At 30.5% G+C, this 18,045-nt stretch overlaps 2 protein-coding genes across 2 annotated transcripts in view; one reads left to right on the plus strand and one right to left on the minus strand.

The window, feature by feature from the left end:
• Fws (Conserved oligomeric Golgi complex subunit 5 four way stop) overlaps window positions 1–18,045 on the plus strand; it is a 221,738-nt gene that overhangs the window by 82,761 nt on the left and 120,932 nt on the right. The gene's annotated exons all lie outside the window — the stretch shown is intronic.
• Snf4agamma (SNF4/AMP-activated protein kinase gamma subunit) overlaps window positions 1–18,045 on the minus strand; it is a 132,019-nt gene that overhangs the window by 29,903 nt on the left and 84,071 nt on the right. The window contains exon 8 of the mRNA XM_072004953.1: window positions 10,815–10,948. Coding sequence (XP_071861054.1) covers window positions 10,815–10,948 — 134 coding nt within the window. The remainder of the gene's footprint in view (window positions 1–10,814; window positions 10,949–18,045) is intronic.

The raw sequence follows: 18,045 nt of genomic DNA on the forward strand, positions 1-18,045 counted from the left end.
CATAGGACCCAATGGTTATATTAGATCGGTATAGCTTTTTTTATATTGAATTTTACTAGAACCAGATTCGATTTTGTTTACATTTATATATACTTAGAAATATGTCAATGAATTATCCATCAAGTATATCAAAAAATATATCAAAATATAACACAGGAGTTTAGTGTATCTTCTTTATTCTTATTAAAATTAATATTTAACGGTAAATTTGTTATTATTAGCGGAAATGATAAATTTTTCCATTTCGTTAATGTATTAAAATTCATTGTGAATTTTATTTACATTGTAATTTTTATGAAACTTGTTTAAAAAGTTCGGCGTTATCAGAATTAAACTATAATACTTGTTAAAATTTTCTTTCAACTCTTCAATTTTTATCTCTTTATTAAGAATATTTAAACAAAGTAAATATCGGGAAAAAGCAAAATGTCAGAACTTCTCAAAATCTTATAATTTTTCTCAAATGAAGTAATTTAATAAATTGTAAGAAAATCTTATTAATAATCTAAAATTTCGAAATAAAATTTTTTATGATGAAAGGTAAAAATAATTCTAAGTTAATTTCATAATTAACATACTTATGTTATAATTATCTTATACTTATGTTATCAAAGAAACAAGACGAAATATTCTAAATTCGGATGAGGAAGAGGAATATTGAATTTTATTTATTAGTAGGAATTTGTTCTACACAACTGTTGATTTGACACTATTGTATCATGCTACATCTTCGTTGACTTCGAGCTTAAAAAGGCGCAAATGAAACGATTCTAAAAATACAAGGTACCTCTTGTTTCTGGCGTGTATTCAACCACGATCGACCATGAAACATACTAACGATCAATCGATCAAATAGCTATAAATTATTAGAAATAGCATGTACCGTCTATTCACACGATTTTAAATTTACTACGAAGCATTTATTTCTAAATGTAAATATCTCGCTATACTTATCCATTAAAACAAACTCTATTTGCTACGAATATTAATTTTTTAGTAATAATTGAATTCATTTAAATATCTAAATTTCTATTTCTAAAATTTCTTTTTATTTTTTTTAATTTCTAAAATTAAGTAAGTAAATAAATTTATTATAAATCATTTCCACGATATACCTACATACATACATATGTATGTATGTATATAATGCATTTTAAATAAATTTATTTTCCTACGGGAAAATTAAACAAATTCAAGCAATTAACAAATAAAGGCTATCGATGTTAACCATCGTTAAGCTTGTTCGTGCATTGTTGTAGTCCAGTTTTCTTTCATTGTCAAATATAGTTGAACGGACATACAACTTGTGAAAAGACTGGATTTAAATAGCACAGCTACGCAAAAATTCCGTTAATGGACGTCTATGAACGTGATATTATTTATTTGAAGTTAACCTATTTTTCTGGTTTATCAAATAATTCTTTGATTTTTGGTCCCTTGATTCTGTGTTTGGGAAACGGAAATGATTATTTTCTAACCTTAATGAATTCGCCATTAAAAATATTAATACAGCCTATAAAGAAAATTATTTAATTTTGGATAAACGATACGAAGAATTATATTATAAATTATAATACTTTTATATAAATATAATATATTATAATTTAAAAACAAAATTATGGTTTCATAGATAAATTGGCAAAATTAAGAAATGTGGTCTTAGTACATATGAACATGAAAAGTTATTACGTATTATCATAAAGATCCAAACACGGAAAGATGATTAAATTTGAAAATAAACGTACATAATTGTACGAAAATGAAAATATAGTTTGTGTGGTAAACATTGGTCACGTGAATTTTCGCAGCATCAGTATATTATCCTAACGAGCGTTTTGGATGATGACCGATATTCTTATAATAGCGGAATTTATTGCGAGAATCGTCAGCCATCTACCAGAGAGATGTGAATATTGTTTAACGATGCTCGCATCTTCAAACAATAATCTAAACATATTTGCCCGATGAAAATATTTACAAAACCGGTCACAGTAAACATGGTCATTCACATAAAGATAAATGTACGGTAATTAATTATCAGGACTAGAGAGAACCATTATGTACGTCACCGTGATAAGTGAATATAAAACGTATAAATAGCGTCACTCAAAATTTACATCAATATCATAGATATTAAAGTTCTTCTAAATATTAAACTTCTCCAAGAAACAAATTTATAAAATGTCAAACTGCTACAATATTAAGGAAATTTTTGACATGCATAATTTTCAAAAAACATACGAAAGAAAATTAAGTTATCTAACTATAAATCACCGTCCTTATCAGGAATTTTTAATAGGATCATTAACAAAATTTTGAATTATAACCTGATTTCATGTTCACAATAAAAAATCTAAATTCATTCAGAATTTTAAAACTTCATTCAGAAGTTCTCGATTTGGAATATTTTTCATTAAAAAAAATTTGGAAGTACGTATGTATGTGACTAATGATTATCCAATATCTACAAGAGTAACCAGAAAATTTGAACTTAGTCAAATCTACATACATAATCGAACATACATATATCGAACGAAATTCCCTATCAATAAGAAAACCTTAATTCACTCTATTCATCCGGGAACGACAGTATCCAAGGAAAGTTTCATTATTTCACGAGTGGAATAGCAGACTGTGTGTTACCCCCACGAGTGCAATAATTCCAATAGGAAACAATGTCAGAGAAGAACAGGAGCAGGTATTCGTTCGACACACGTTCTAGCCTTTAGCAACAAGTGTTCGTCATTGTCGTGGCGTGGCTGTCCATCGGTAACGAGGCCCGCAACAGCGTTCGTGGTAATGTTTCTATCTCGAAGGAAACATTCCCAACGGTCTTTGATCCTGCATGAATTCAATACCAACACTGACCTAGCGCATCGTCGCATGCTGTCACTCTGACGACGTGCGACGTCTTATCAGCTCGAAGGGGCAATTTATTCCCTCTTTCTTTCGCAAATCAGAAACTTTCCTCTGCACTCTATTCAACGATACGAAACAGGATGTTCCAAATAATTTTAACCCTGCCTATTGGACTCATATCCAACTCAACCAAAAATTCTTCAAATTTGAAGAAAATTTCAAAAGCTATATAAAAGTTAAGCTATTGATATATGTACATGATTTATCGTTTCAATATTATGCTGAAATTACTCTTCGTTAGAAAGCTTAGAAACCGTTTTACTCGTTGAAACAAGGGTAAAATTGGTATACGAAAAAATTTGAAGATCATAGTAAGGTTAGAATTACGAGGCGAAGTGTTTGACAAAGATCCAACCTCAAAGTTCAAAGTCATTTATGTTTTGTCAAGTTTCCGGTGGTGATAGCCGATGTTACGTGTCGAATTACAGGCCACCAACTATCGACCTATCTACCAAGTTTCAACGTAACGTATGAGAGGAAACTCGGGAAAACTGGTTCTCACACTTGGCTAGACTCACAATCAATTTCACCTTGAACTACACTGACCTAAATCACTGTTACTGTTCATCGTCACATCGTCGAATACAAGAATTGTCTTTTGTTCATTGATTAACAAAACGAGTATTTAGTTTCTTCGATATCTCATCGAGAACTGAACTTAATCGGTTGAACATTTCAGGACGTACATTGTACATATAACGAAAGTAATACAATATATGTAAAGTATCGTTATTCGAAAGTAACACGAAAATGTTCCTCGTGGACAATTTAGGCTGATTTAAATCGGCTTGTGATGAGATTGTACAAAGTCAAGGGGGCGAGGATTTTAGTGTCACGGACAACACCAGCGCGGTCGCTCGTTGCAAACTGGATCGGCTTTCAAGCCGGCGCGGCGGAGTCCGCGACACGTTGTGTCGGAAATTTACGGCGCATCGGCTCGTATGCGCGCGCGACACTCAACCGATGCAATTTCATGGACTTTCTGTTTCTTTCCCTGGGAAAGTCACGTGCGCCGCGTGAATCTTCATTTACGTTGATTATTCTCTCACTGATCTGTGTGCGCCTTTTGTCACTCTAAAGAACTTGTAATAATATTTACGTATATGGATTATGGCTAATACAGTAAGACTTATGAGACTAATTTGATATATATATATATATTATATTATATTAATATATATATATAATAGATATGTATAATGTATATGGTTGATTGATGGCCCAAATTTTAATCGTAGAGTATAGCAAAGTTGGTCAGTTAGGGCTGACAAAATCAATATGTGAAGCAATAAATAATATAATCGAGTATCGAATTTAATTGGAAAGTTAAAAATATTTTCATCGTTAAAAGGTAATAAATTTTAAGTATGATTAATCGTGATAAATAGTAAATCTTTGCAGGAGAATTATTTCTTTTTACTATCGAAGTCGTTTTTCATTATATGTTTACGGGACGCAAGAATATATCATATTTCTGAAAATTTCGATCTCATTAAATACATTATGTTTTTGAAACTTTAAGATGGATATCTTTTTGGGGAAAAAAGAAATGTATATACATGTATATGAATCTCCCTTATGTAGTTATTGATAATTTATATAAAAAAATAATAGAATATACAATAATATAAAATTAAACATAGTTTCGATATCTATAACAATCATTACTGTACTCAACCAAAATGATTCCGAAACCAAGAACCAAAATGTTTCTACGAAACATAGATACATCCTAAAACCATAAAACATCTTACTCATATTCTTAAGTAAAATAATAGAAACAAGCTCGTCATTTTCTGTCAAAAACTTGATCAAAACTTGTAAATATTATAATAATTATACAAGTATCAAAATATCAGAGTACCAGTTTAAAAAACGCAATAAAAATGAAAAACTGAAAGGGCAATAATTTTCTGAAAATATATAGCAATAAATATTTGAAAAATCAAAATTTGCTAAAATTCGTGAGTTACATAATGAATACTAAAGATTCGCGGCAAAACAACGATTATAGTAGCTCGCACAAAGGCTGATTCACAAGTGTGATCGAATGCGAATAACGTTGATGTCTACTTAAACTTCAGCATGCAGATTACGAACTGTTTCTATTCTTTTATACTTTATACTTCACGAACATCGGTAGATCTAAAAAGGGCGCGATAAAAACGGTCCTTATCATGCAAATTATACAGCTTTGGTACACGATGAGTAATAGATAACGCTTACGGCAAACAAATTTTTTTTTTAAATCGCTTGATAGTCAAATCGATTCAAGATATGACCTACGAAATTATCTACGTTGAGAGTCTATAGTAAATCGATTTTTCTGTATATTTTTTCCTATACTACGTTATCAATAGAGCGTATCTTTCGAAGTATTTAAGTACATTGTACATAGATATCGTTTTGCGGGCGCCTACATCTTATTTAAATTTTTAACCCCTTTCATAATTTTATAATACTTTTGGTGGTTCGTATGATTTACACGAATTTATGAGTAACTGTACCCGAAAGTCTATTCATATTGAGATTATAACATACATATGTGTGGTATGTATTTAACTACGTTCATAGCGCAGACTGTAAACACTCTTTATCGTGTGTAGTTGCCGTTCAACTATGGATACACAAGCGATAAGGTTTCAGATAAGCATAGGGGCATGTGCCATAAATACAACGTGAATAAGAGAAAGTGATACAAAATAAAGAACTTATTCGAATTTCAACGTGCGTGCGTGCGTACGCGCGCGCGCGCGTGTGTGTGAGTGAGTGAGCGTGCGTGCGTGCGTGCGTGCGGAGATACATATATAATTTCCCTAAATATTTCACTTTTTTTTAGAGGTGTAATTAGATCTTCTATATAAGCAGATTTTTCTTTGCTCATAAAAAAATATGGTTGATTACTATTAAATTGCTGTATATGTTCAATCTGCTAGAGTAAATCTTATATAATATAAATATAAATTCAATTAACATTCGTCTTTACACGTTATGTTATTTTGTTACGAACATCTTGGAATTTATTTATATTTACTGCATTTTTACGATCTTAAAATTATTTAATTTCTTCTAGCCAAATTGTTTTGCATGCAAAGAATGAAGATCTATTCGATCTATTCTAAGCGATATTTGTCATTATAAAACCTTTCTGAATGCCCCGCTATTAAGAGACTAATGGAAATAGTAGGAATAATGTATCTTGTATAACCTCTAGGAAAACGGTTTATATCGACTCATTTAGCAATGTTACATTTATTATAACTAGTTTGCGGATTTTTATTCATTTGCATAAAATTTAAAGGTGTGTGAATTACATATCTATAATATATAAAACTACATAAAATATAAAAAGTAAAGTATTCGGTATAATTTTTAATAGTTAAAGCAAATTTCTATCTAAATTTTGTTTCTTTAATTGTGTTTATAAAACTCTAAATTTGCATAAAAATCTGCAGCTTAATTATAACTTTGATAACCTACTTATACATATAAATAAAGAGGCGGATAGAATTTATGTTGCAACAAAATGTTTCTGATTCTAATATGAGTGATAGGTTTTAATAATTGTTACTGACGTGATAATATAGTAATAATAAAAGAAAATATGACAATAATAAATATACGAAATAATATTTAAAAGGACAGGTTTATATATATAAATACTATTGTACTATTATTACTATTATATACTATTGTAACTAAAGTACTAAATAATATAACTTTCAAGTTACGTCATGTTATAGGGAGTTAAAGTAAGCAAGTAAATGAAAATAAATAAATTTTAGGTATATATTTTGCGATTAGAAATAGAAAACAATTCGAGTAAATAAAAGGGATTTTCGAAGAGTTTTGGGCATTCAATTTTTGTAAATAAAAATAAGAACACGAAGAAGAAAAATAACGAGAAGAATGAAAATGAGAGGAATAAAAAGTTGCAGGAATAAGAATGGAGAGTGAAGAACATTAGGTCTTATATTACCCGACAATGTTTTTCAAGACTATTCGTAAACTTATATATTACTGGTAGCAAATTTTTGCACCCTTTCCACGACGCATATTTGACGAAGCTCCAAGAATACATCTTAACAAATCGTACAATCTTCGATTCTATATTTAAAGTCATGATAGAGTTTCGATAAAAACACATTCTTTACATATGTTTCCTAAATATAAGCAGTCGAGCGACATTTTACCATACGATCTCGCTGTGACCATATTTCTTTCTTTGTTTTCTTATTAAGAACGATAAAGACAGCTGTATGGTCATAGCAAGATTCCGCGGTAAAATGTCGCTCGTGTGCATTCAGCCTTAATGTCGTGATCATGATCGTGAGATGCGCTTTGCAAATCGGCAACTAGCTATAACGTTTAAACCTTTACATTTAACGCCATTCTTCGGTGAAAGCAATAACTGTGTGCCCTGAAGGTAAAGAATATAAATGAAACTGAAGTAAAGTACTTTTCATAATTTTTCAGAATATATTTAAAGTAACTATAGAATATTTCGTGTGATACAGAAAATGTTATGCACGGTCGTGCTACAGGTTGAAGACACGAGGTCGCGCTGTACGACAAAGCTTCACAAATCGATTGAAGCATTTTACTGCGAACAAATTAACAAACATTTCCTGGTCTACCTTATGCCTATGTAAAACTTAGCCCCAGCCACGGCCATATATACAGATCGGAAAATGTTTCTTAATTTGTCCGCAATACGGCGCTTCAATTGAGAAGTTAGGATTCGTTGTGTAACGCCATCGTGTAAAAGTAGTGAGAACCTTTTTTCTCTGTCTTTATCTCTCTCTCCTTAATGCAGCCACGTACTCATCTCACGGTGGATCGATTAACAGGGGGCGTGGAAAGAAAAAGCGTACTTTTATTATTTTATATCTAACTTATGTCTAATAAATGTTATATAATATAAATATTTTTTTCATTATTAAAATCCTTTGTAAAGTCTAAAATACACTATACTTTTGCTTTTACTATACTATAATTTTGCTTTTACAATAAAAAGTTTAGTAATATTGAAATGTTTCAATCATATGTACTTTGGAAGTGACATTATTAACATGTATTACAGATAGAGCTAATAGTTACACAATTTTTTAACGAATTTAAGAAAATTAAAAACAAATTTACTTTCCAATATACACGTCAAATATAAAAATATTAAATATATGTATGCATATTTGATTTGGAAGTTGTAATTTTGTTAAATTTTTTCGTTGAAAATAATACATATTTAATAATAGTTCATAATTAATTCATTCAAAGTACAGTTTTCTGTGTGTGTGTATATATATTTACCTTAAATTAATGGTAAAGAATTGTGAAAAATGATTTAGTTCAGTCATTGAGTAAGCTTAGTGTTTTAATTTATATTTTTTACCTTCAATACTTTCACCAAAGGATGGCGCTAAATACAAAATTCTAACTTTTCGATTGTAACACTCTATGGCGGCTGATTTGTAAAACACAATTCCTAATATTAAGAGCTCCCTCCACCGGAATTTCCACACCTGTGTACACAACCGTATCGTATCCTATATCTTATTCATTATTTCATAACTATATATAGTTCAAATTTCTTGCACTATTAATGTTGTAGCATTGTAGGTGATTGCAGTATGTACTATTCTGTGGTAAATCGATAATATTAAAAATAATACTAAAATTAGAGTCGTCACAAAATGAAATGAAAAATGCAGAGAAGAAAATCAACTGCATGTTAACAAATATCAATAAAAATGAACTGAAACTAGCGTCGATAACATAGGAAGAATAGCTGTTCCATCACTTAAGAAACATTATCAAAATGTCGTAGGTATCATCTTTACCAACTGCCGGATACTACTTACCGATCATTACAACTTTATCTATGTGTTTAATTGGTAAGAGAAAAAACAAAATCATTAACGAACAATTTATGTATCAAGTTGGTAACTTTTCATTTATGAGTTTGTTGCATATCTCATTCATTTGACTAGATACATAAGCAAAAAGGATAACCTTGTCCCATTTCTCCAATATGATAAAGCACCTATGAGAACAACTTTACTTCTTTTCTACACGATTCTATTGAATTTCCCTCTCTCTTATGTTCCAAGCTTTCATTGCGACCTAGATTCTTCTCGAGCTTCGTCGAACGATATATACAAATGCTTTGCATATGTATAATGAGTTAGAGTAAAGAGGAAAAACAAAAAAAATAAGCGACTTGCAAACGTTTTGTTTATGTTCGTTATCCGTTGGTTATCCAGCAACCTTGTAAAGAAAACCATAGCCTAAGGACACTGCAGACGCGTAACGCGATGCAGATATTGGATATCGTCAAGTCTTGCAAACAGGAGCTTCTTATCTCACATGGAATGCGTGATAATGAAAAATTGACCGCTGCAAGAAGCTTGTATCAAGGAGAACGAGAAAAAAGTGAAAAAAATATTTGTATATCGTTATGTTTTGCACTAATCGTCTTCAACTAAATACGACTTAAAATAATAATTAAAGCATACGAGAACAAAGAAGTTTGAACTCAGTCTTTAGATATATAAGATGTTCCATATAACTTGCACGGTTGAATGTTGTTTTATTATCTAAAATCACATCAACTTACTAAGATTATTATTAGCAACTACTTTTTTTTTTATTAAAATAATGCACATGTCATGTTTATTTTATGGCTCTGAGGTGTCGTTTTTCAGACAATTATCATGTTACTCGTGTATAAATTTCTAATACTACTTTCTAATAAAGGCACAGAGCCTATTAACATAGTTGAATATAAAAAGAAAAGATATAGGAGAAGTTGATCTTGGAAATCATCAGCATAGTTAAAACACTTTTATTAATGCGATTGGATAGGATAGATAATTATTACTATTATTTTCATTATTATATTTAATAATAATTAATTAATTCAAATTAATTGAGTTTCGAGCTCACTAATATTTTTTAATGAAACTTTATATATTTTAATATGCCCTCAATATACTCGTACATTTGATTCTCTAAATAATGGAAAGATATTAATATCTACTGAAGAACGTTTCTTTTATCTTTATATCAATAGACTATAATCTACAGAAAAGCAAAAGTGTACAAAATCTTTATATTGAAATTTCTATTCGCTTTCGGTTTACTAGAAAACACAATATGAATGACTGCAATTTAATGATAAATACATAAACTTCTCGGCGTTCAATCGCCAAAATAAGAATAACTTTATGGGTGTTATCTATGTACATAATATTAATTCATGCGCTAAGGCTCATAAGCTTCACCTTCCATCCGCTTTCACCTTCCGACAAAATATTATCCGACATTCTTCTTTAGAGCCATCATAAATGACACATATTGTATATTAATAATTGTCTTGTTCACCATTATCTATTTATTTACCTATTTATATTATTTATTTACTATCTTATATACTATAAAACTATTTTAAAAAGTTATAAAAAATGACCTTGAAATATAAAAAAAAAAATCTAAAGTGAAAATTTTCGATCGTGAAGTCTTTTCTACCAAATATATAAAATATTATTTATTCAGTTTCATATTTTTGTGGACATAGTTAAAGAAATTTTATACATTTGTACACTTTAAAATTTCTCGTCAATCCATAAACATCCGTAGTCTAAGTATTATAGTAAATATTTTGGGTATTTTTTTTTTAATTTTCTATATCTCTGCATATTATATGGATCCTCTACATTCTTACATCCACAAGTTTATGTGAACGGAACATATCGCAACTATTGCAAGTTTATGTGGAACACTCTATATGTTACTTATCCCCGATAAAGATCTTAGCAGATAGAAATAGATTAGGAAAAACAACATTGATGAACCAACATCGATTTATAAAAACTTTGATTAAAGTTAACACTCACCCCTCTCGCGTCTCGAAAGAGGATGGCGGCGTGCACAGGATCTAGACAAGCATCGGAAGCTCTATGAGGAATCGCAGGTGTGCCCAAAGAGAATCGTCTGGCACCAGGATCCAAAGAGCTCCGTCTAAGCGCGCCTGAAATTTTCAATTCATATTTCATCGTTCGTTTAATATAATGCGAAGATTATAATTAAGAAACCGAGTGTCTGATATAAAATTATAAATGATAACAGAAATTTAAACTGCATGAAAAAAAAGAAGAAAAGACGTTATTTTCATTATAATTTCTATTTCTATTTCTTCATTTTAGTTAATTTAATTGTAATAATTTTTCTATTAAATTAAATTTTAAATTAAAGTGAATGTTACATATTAACGTTATATGTAATATTTAATATATGTATATCAATCTATTAATTGAAGCGTGATAGAATAAAATATTAACGAAGGAGAACCAATCTAAATTAAGATTAACTTAAGAATAATGATTCATGTAAATGTAGATATGATATAATTTATTTATAACAAAAATGAACCGACATGTTTAAAAATAGGAGGTTAAGAGATCACGATATTATTATTTCGAGTGACGAGCTAACTGGTTTTATAATATTAATATTCTTCTCTTCTTCTCCTTCTTCTGCGTTCTACGTCACATGGTTCATTAAAAAAAAGGCAAAATCAATCGTGGTTTACCTCGAGCCGTTAGAAATAACAGGGGGCATGTATGTATTAGGTTTTCCGAAAAGTTCGTTTCGATTTTTAAGGAAAATTCAAATGCAGCACATTTAAATTTCGGTATACGATTGAATTATATAGGTACCATTTTGTTCCACAACCTTTCTCTATCTTTCACGCAACTTGAATATTCCATCCTTCCAGAATTTCTCAGGTTTTTCGACGAAAAACATTTCAATATGACTTTTTATGTCGACCAAAGAGTTAAAGCTTTTACCATTAAGGGAATTTTGTAATGACCTAAAAGGTGAAAATCTGAGGGTGCAATGTCTGGTGAATACGGTGAGTGGGGTAGCACATCCCAAACAACCTCCAACAGCTTTTTTGTCGAGTAAACAATGGCACACGAGGCCGCGTATTGTCCTGATGGAACACAACGCTCTTCCGATTCCCTAGTTGCCTGGACGTTTTTGTTCAACTGCTATTTTTAATTCGCCTAATTGCGAGCAATACTTTTCCGAATTTATCGTCTGGTTGTTTAGTAGAAACACCAGACACAGGGTATAGCTTTTTTCGGATAAAGACCGCCTTTTGGGGTGGCTAAAGGTGATTCATTCCGCTTTCCCCAAGATCTTTTCCGCCCAACATTATTACAAATAATCCATTTTTCATCCCCCATCACTACTTACTTCGGAAATGGTGTCTTTTCGCTGCTTTTATAGAGTGAGTCGCAAATGGAAATACGATCCTTCAGATTTTTTTCCGTTAAATCGTGGGGAACCCATACATTAAAACGGTTTATATAGTAAAGCTTCACAAAATGATCGTGGATGGTGGATTTTGATATTTTTAATATTTCTGTTAATTCACGTGTCGTATAACATGAGTTATTCTCGATCAGAGTTTTGATCTAATCTTCATCAGTATGGAGGGCCCACCTGGGGGTTCTTTATCTTCAAGATTGGAATCACCAGCTTTAAACCTAGCAAGTTACCTCTGCACAATTCTTTCAGCTATAGTGCCTTCATCATAAACAGCGCATATCTTATTTATTGCTTGTGCAGCATTTTGCCTTTCCGGTGGAAGAAAAGCACCAAATGCCTATAATGCACTTTGTTTCCTTCCATATTTAAGAGAGTATGAAAGTAACAAAAATTAATGTCTGCTAACCAAATTTTTTTCTAAAGATGTTTGAAAGATCACCTTTTAGAATATGTACACATGTCATTCTGATATGTTCAAACCTGTCCTAATGTCACCTACCGAAAATCGGTACGAATTTTCCGGGCAACATCTCATACGGTTCTTTTTCCATTACATTTACATTGTCAATCTTCGCATTTCATCAGTTTACATCTTCGATATTTTTGACAGCACAAAAAGGAACAAGAAAAATACTAACAGCAAAATTGTTTATTTCTACACAAAAGATACTGTAATTATAAATTTCGAATCACAAAATTGTTTTTCAGTTTCCAAGATCACTGATAATTTTGTTATGCTGCTCTTTAATAGATTAGTTATAAAGATGTAAGAATATGATAACAAAGATAGGCACGAGTATTATTCTCAAATACATATATTATCATCTCATCAATGAGGTCAGAAATTTAAAAAAAAACAAACTCGAATACTAAAATTGTCTTTTTATGATGCTCTTTACATAATACTTATTTTATACTGCTAAAAATAACAAAGATACGGAGGCAGATACGGAGAAAAGACAAATGAAACATCTTGAACGTATGTTAATGTGTTCAGAAACGAAGGTCGCTCGGTAGTTTTGCAAGATGTGTCAGAATCAAAAAATAATTTGTCAGTCGATGAAAGTTGATGCCTTGCATGTTAAGAGTTATCACTTATATTTCTACCTTGTGCATTTTCCATCATATTGTGTATGTAAGCGCCATAGTCAGTAAATATTTCTTTTCCATTTATCAGTGAAATATAAAACTACTCTAACGAACCCAAGTCGGTAACAAGAATATCATATTCCATTTAATAAATCATATTCTATTTAATCAACAAAATTTAAAAAAATACGCGACATTACAATATTATTTAAATTGTACCAAAACACTTTTAACGTTTAATATATAACCTGTTAATCGAACCATTTCTTAATTAGAAATTTTTATAATTATACAATTGAAAGTCAATAAACACAACTTACTTTTATTTTTAAAAAATTATATACTACATAAAAATGAAATACTTTTAATATGGCGGATTAGAAAATTGTAAATGCATAAATAACAAAATTATTATGTCCAAGACATTGAGAACTTTATGTAACAACGAGTTTACTCGTCTTTTCCAGCTAACAAACTGATATATAAATACGTATATGCGAACACGATACACATTAATAGACATCTATTTTATTATTAGCAAATATTTGCTCATCGTATACAGTAATACATTAACATTAAGCAGATTCTGTGCGTAGTGAGTCAAGAAGTTTCTTGTAAAATTTCAGGTTTAAATTATGAAATTTTGTGGATAAAAAACTTCTTGGAAGATTTTATATTTAAATTATGTTGCGATACTTGCAATAAGATACTCATCGTTCCTTTTACACGCCATTACAATGGTACGTCATTGTATATGTAAATTCGGCTCATCATGACCCATACGTGAATCACCGAAAATGAAACTTGTTAAATTTCTTCTTTCTGATAAATTTTATGCTTACGGATTGGCCATGCTGGTTGACCAACGCTGGCCTTAACTAATTATAATTTAACACAATTTATGGGCAGACGTGTACAATGTGCAATCTGCTATATTCTATGGGAATACATAAAATCTCATGCGACTCTATTTACATTTCAATGGTGTTCACATTGAACTCGCTTGTGAAGTTCTCGGTAATCTCGAACCTCAAAGAAAGAGCTAAAATCTTTGAATTATAGACTTATCGAAAGTTTCCAAGTAAAAGAGATTTAACAAACGAAGATTCGACATACTGAAGTTTTTTACGAACGCACAATCACATTCATCTTTTCAGAAAGTGTTAGTATTTTAGAGTTAGCATTTCCTTTTAGAATTCATCGTATTCAACGTACATAAATAAAAAGTTAAAGACGCGAGAGATAGTAAGTGTACGACTGACGAAGAAAGATTTGTTTCACGAATATACACATAGTTGGAGAGCGACAAAGTAGGGATACGTCTTATGTTATCCGTTCTACATTATTTGAGACAATTCTAACAATAGGAGGAAAGGAGACAATATCGAATAAGTGGCTTCTTACATCTTACAACATATAACATAACTATGGTTACACTTTGAGTTGTAGAGGCAGCAGCAATAGAAATTCAACTTTTAAAAATAAACACTTCGACTAGTAGAGGTCTGGCTGTTCTAAGCTCGAGTTACCGAGATAAAATAATGCATCTACAATTTTATTTCGACGTCTAGAAGTTCTCGCAGCGAAGCGAAAGGGGATCAAAATTGCAGTCTTATAGAAGTTCTAGTTATCCAGATTCGACTGTAATAAAGATAAATCAATTTCAGAAAGGTTGATTGTAGGCTTACAAATCAAAGATATAAGTATGATGTAATTTACATAAGTACATACGTACGTGTGTATAATACAAATATGAAGATATAATTTATATGTACATTATAATACAACGATAAAGATATGATTTGCTTCCAACCGGAGAGATTCATTGTATTAAAATAATAAGAGATCTATTATTGTATCAAGATAGAAGATAACAGACCGTTGTATATAAAGATGATTGAAAATTCGAATGATTGTGGAAATTCGAGTGATTTGGTTTCGCCGCTTGATTGTTAATAAGTTTATATTTTTCTTAAAAATGATATTAACCCTTAGTAGCTATCATTAAAGGAAATCACGTTAATTATCATGGGTGAAATATTTATTTTAAAAATCAATAAGGTCAAACACAAATTCAATTTTTCTTATCATTATATTCAACATTAAATGACAAATAAATATCAGTATTATTACAGGTTAACATTAGAATAAAATTCGCATGACGTGACATTTCATCCATGATAGTCTTTAAAAGTTCATCTAATTATGAATTATCAGATTCGATATATTTTGACAAGTGTGAAACAAAATTATAACTATTACATACCTAGAATTAAAGCTTTTAGCTTAGTTTAGTTTAGTTTAGTTTAGCCAAATTAGTTCATTAAGTTTTATAAAAAATGCATTCAAATTTAATATTGATCCATGGTTAGAAAAAAGTATTGACTTATACTATGACAGAGAATAAAGTTATATATTTTCTTCTAAATTTATTTGATTATAAGCCTCTTATGACATTTAGTAGGATGATGTTTTTAAGAGCTGAGACACGCGACTAAATCCAAATTCTCAAAATCTTGACATACGCTATTACGATTTTCAACCTGTCAATTATTACAAATATGTACGGTGGCTGCAACAAATATTTGCACACCACTGTATTTATTATAACATTTACACACCAATTAATTAAATATATATTAAAATATATTATCATTTGGTAGTATGTATTTTCATATGACTGCAAAAATTTCGTACTACCAAAATGAAATGTAGAACCTGATAAAAAAATTTTCTTTGGAAAATAAGTGTATCTATAGATAAGGTGTGCAAATACTTTGTGACCGATATAAATCACTTTGCTGCAAATATAGTGCTATTTGCAGCAAATAGTAACTAACTATTTATATGTAGATATGTAGATAATAGCGTAATCATAAGCAGACATAATAGCTGTGTATAGTAGTGTAACGATAAGTAGATAAAATAGAAATTTAAAAATATGATATTAACACATAAATATGTGATTTTTTAAAACAAAGTTTTACTGCACATGCTTCGTAAGAAAAAATAAGCTATCACATTGCCCGCATAAAACAGAATGTCTCATTTCTGTTGCGTGATATTACCTCGTTTGCATTCTTCGAAACGTAAGAAACGAAAAATTTGAATTCTACAGATTCTCACGATTTGGATGGCGTGGCGCAGCGCGGTGCCAAAAGCATCAAGATTTCCGATCGTGCATTTCGTAAAATAAACTTTTCCTTGTTAAAATTTCCTATCACGTACGATACAGAAGACCGGAATTCGTTTCAATTGTTAGTTTCGGATGGTTATTTTATTCGCTATAAAAATTGACGTATTTAATGAATAACTTCACGTTTCTATGAATATAAATAAAGAAATGAAACCTACGCAGAAATTTCGTTCGCTCACGAAATACTATAACCAAACGAAACCGTTTGGAACATCCTGTGCATTTTTACACTGCTAATCTTCTCATAAATTCCTAAATATATCTGAGGGCTAACTATGATGCACAACGGTGGAAGTGACCTTTGGAATAACTAGAATGAAGAAGGAACGTTCGGCTTCGGTTTCCTCGTTACATTCCACATTCGCATCGCTCAGATAATATTTCATCTCACGGCCAGTTAATTGACATACTCGATCAATTTTACCTTGAAGAAATTTAACCTTCTTTCCTGTATTTCCAGGATTTTACCGGTATAAATAATAATTCTAATTAGAGAAATGAAAATATGGAAAAAACAATAGTTACTTCTATGTAATAAAAGCTTTCTATAGTAATCATAGAATGATACGAACAGAATGAGAATAAAATATCTACAGAATATGGAGGATTCGGGGGAAAAAAGTAATAGTATATATTATACATACATGTACATACATTTTGTCCAAAAAAAAGACAAATAGATATAAGAAAGTACTTTACCAAAAGCGGTTAAAATTATTTTGTCATTCACAGTTTAATAGTAAGTTAATATCATATCATGAGTAGAAATCAGTTTATGTTGTGAATTAGATTATTAGACAAAAGTTCCCTTGCTTGCTCGAATATTACGTGCAAGATTTTAAACTAACAATAAGGTCGTAGGAGGTAGACGGTAGGAGGATCTAAAAATATATGTATACGTGAATAGCTGATGAAGCTGGTAAACTCTGCAATGAGGTATTGAATATGTAAACCACTTATTGTTAGACAGCGGAATAGTTATACGATCGGGTCAAGGTGATTCTTGATCTTTCAATGGTAACTGAACTCTACGGAGCTGAGCTTGCAGAACAAAATATTGCGCGACGTCATTTATTGGGAGTCAAAAATATAGTAGAAACGCACAAGTATAGTGCAACTACAATAATTGTAAGTCCAGTACACTAGTAGAAATAATTCGTAATAATTTAATAGAATAATTTCTTCGCTCAAACGAAGAGGAACTATGGGCCTATATTTCAAAATAGAATAGAAATTAATCGTTTCACGCATATTATATTGCACATTCATTACGCAATAATATATAAAATTTCACATTTTTATCATTTTTAAGTATCAGTATTCTATAACAATATTTTTTTATAGATAGTCGGAAATTACATGCAGTTGAAAAGAGCTCATACATAATGCATCAACGGCACAAAGTTAATTTCGAGACATACCTCATTCTATACACTATTTCATCCTCTTTTTATAACAATTTTTCCAATTCCTAATCATTTAAAAAATAAACCTTGAGACGAGAC

This window comes from Bombus fervidus, chromosome 1 (genome assembly GCF_041682495.2).
Source record: "Bombus fervidus isolate BK054 chromosome 1, iyBomFerv1, whole genome shotgun sequence".
Classification (NCBI taxonomy): Eukaryota; Metazoa; Arthropoda; class Insecta; order Hymenoptera; family Apidae; genus Bombus; species Bombus fervidus.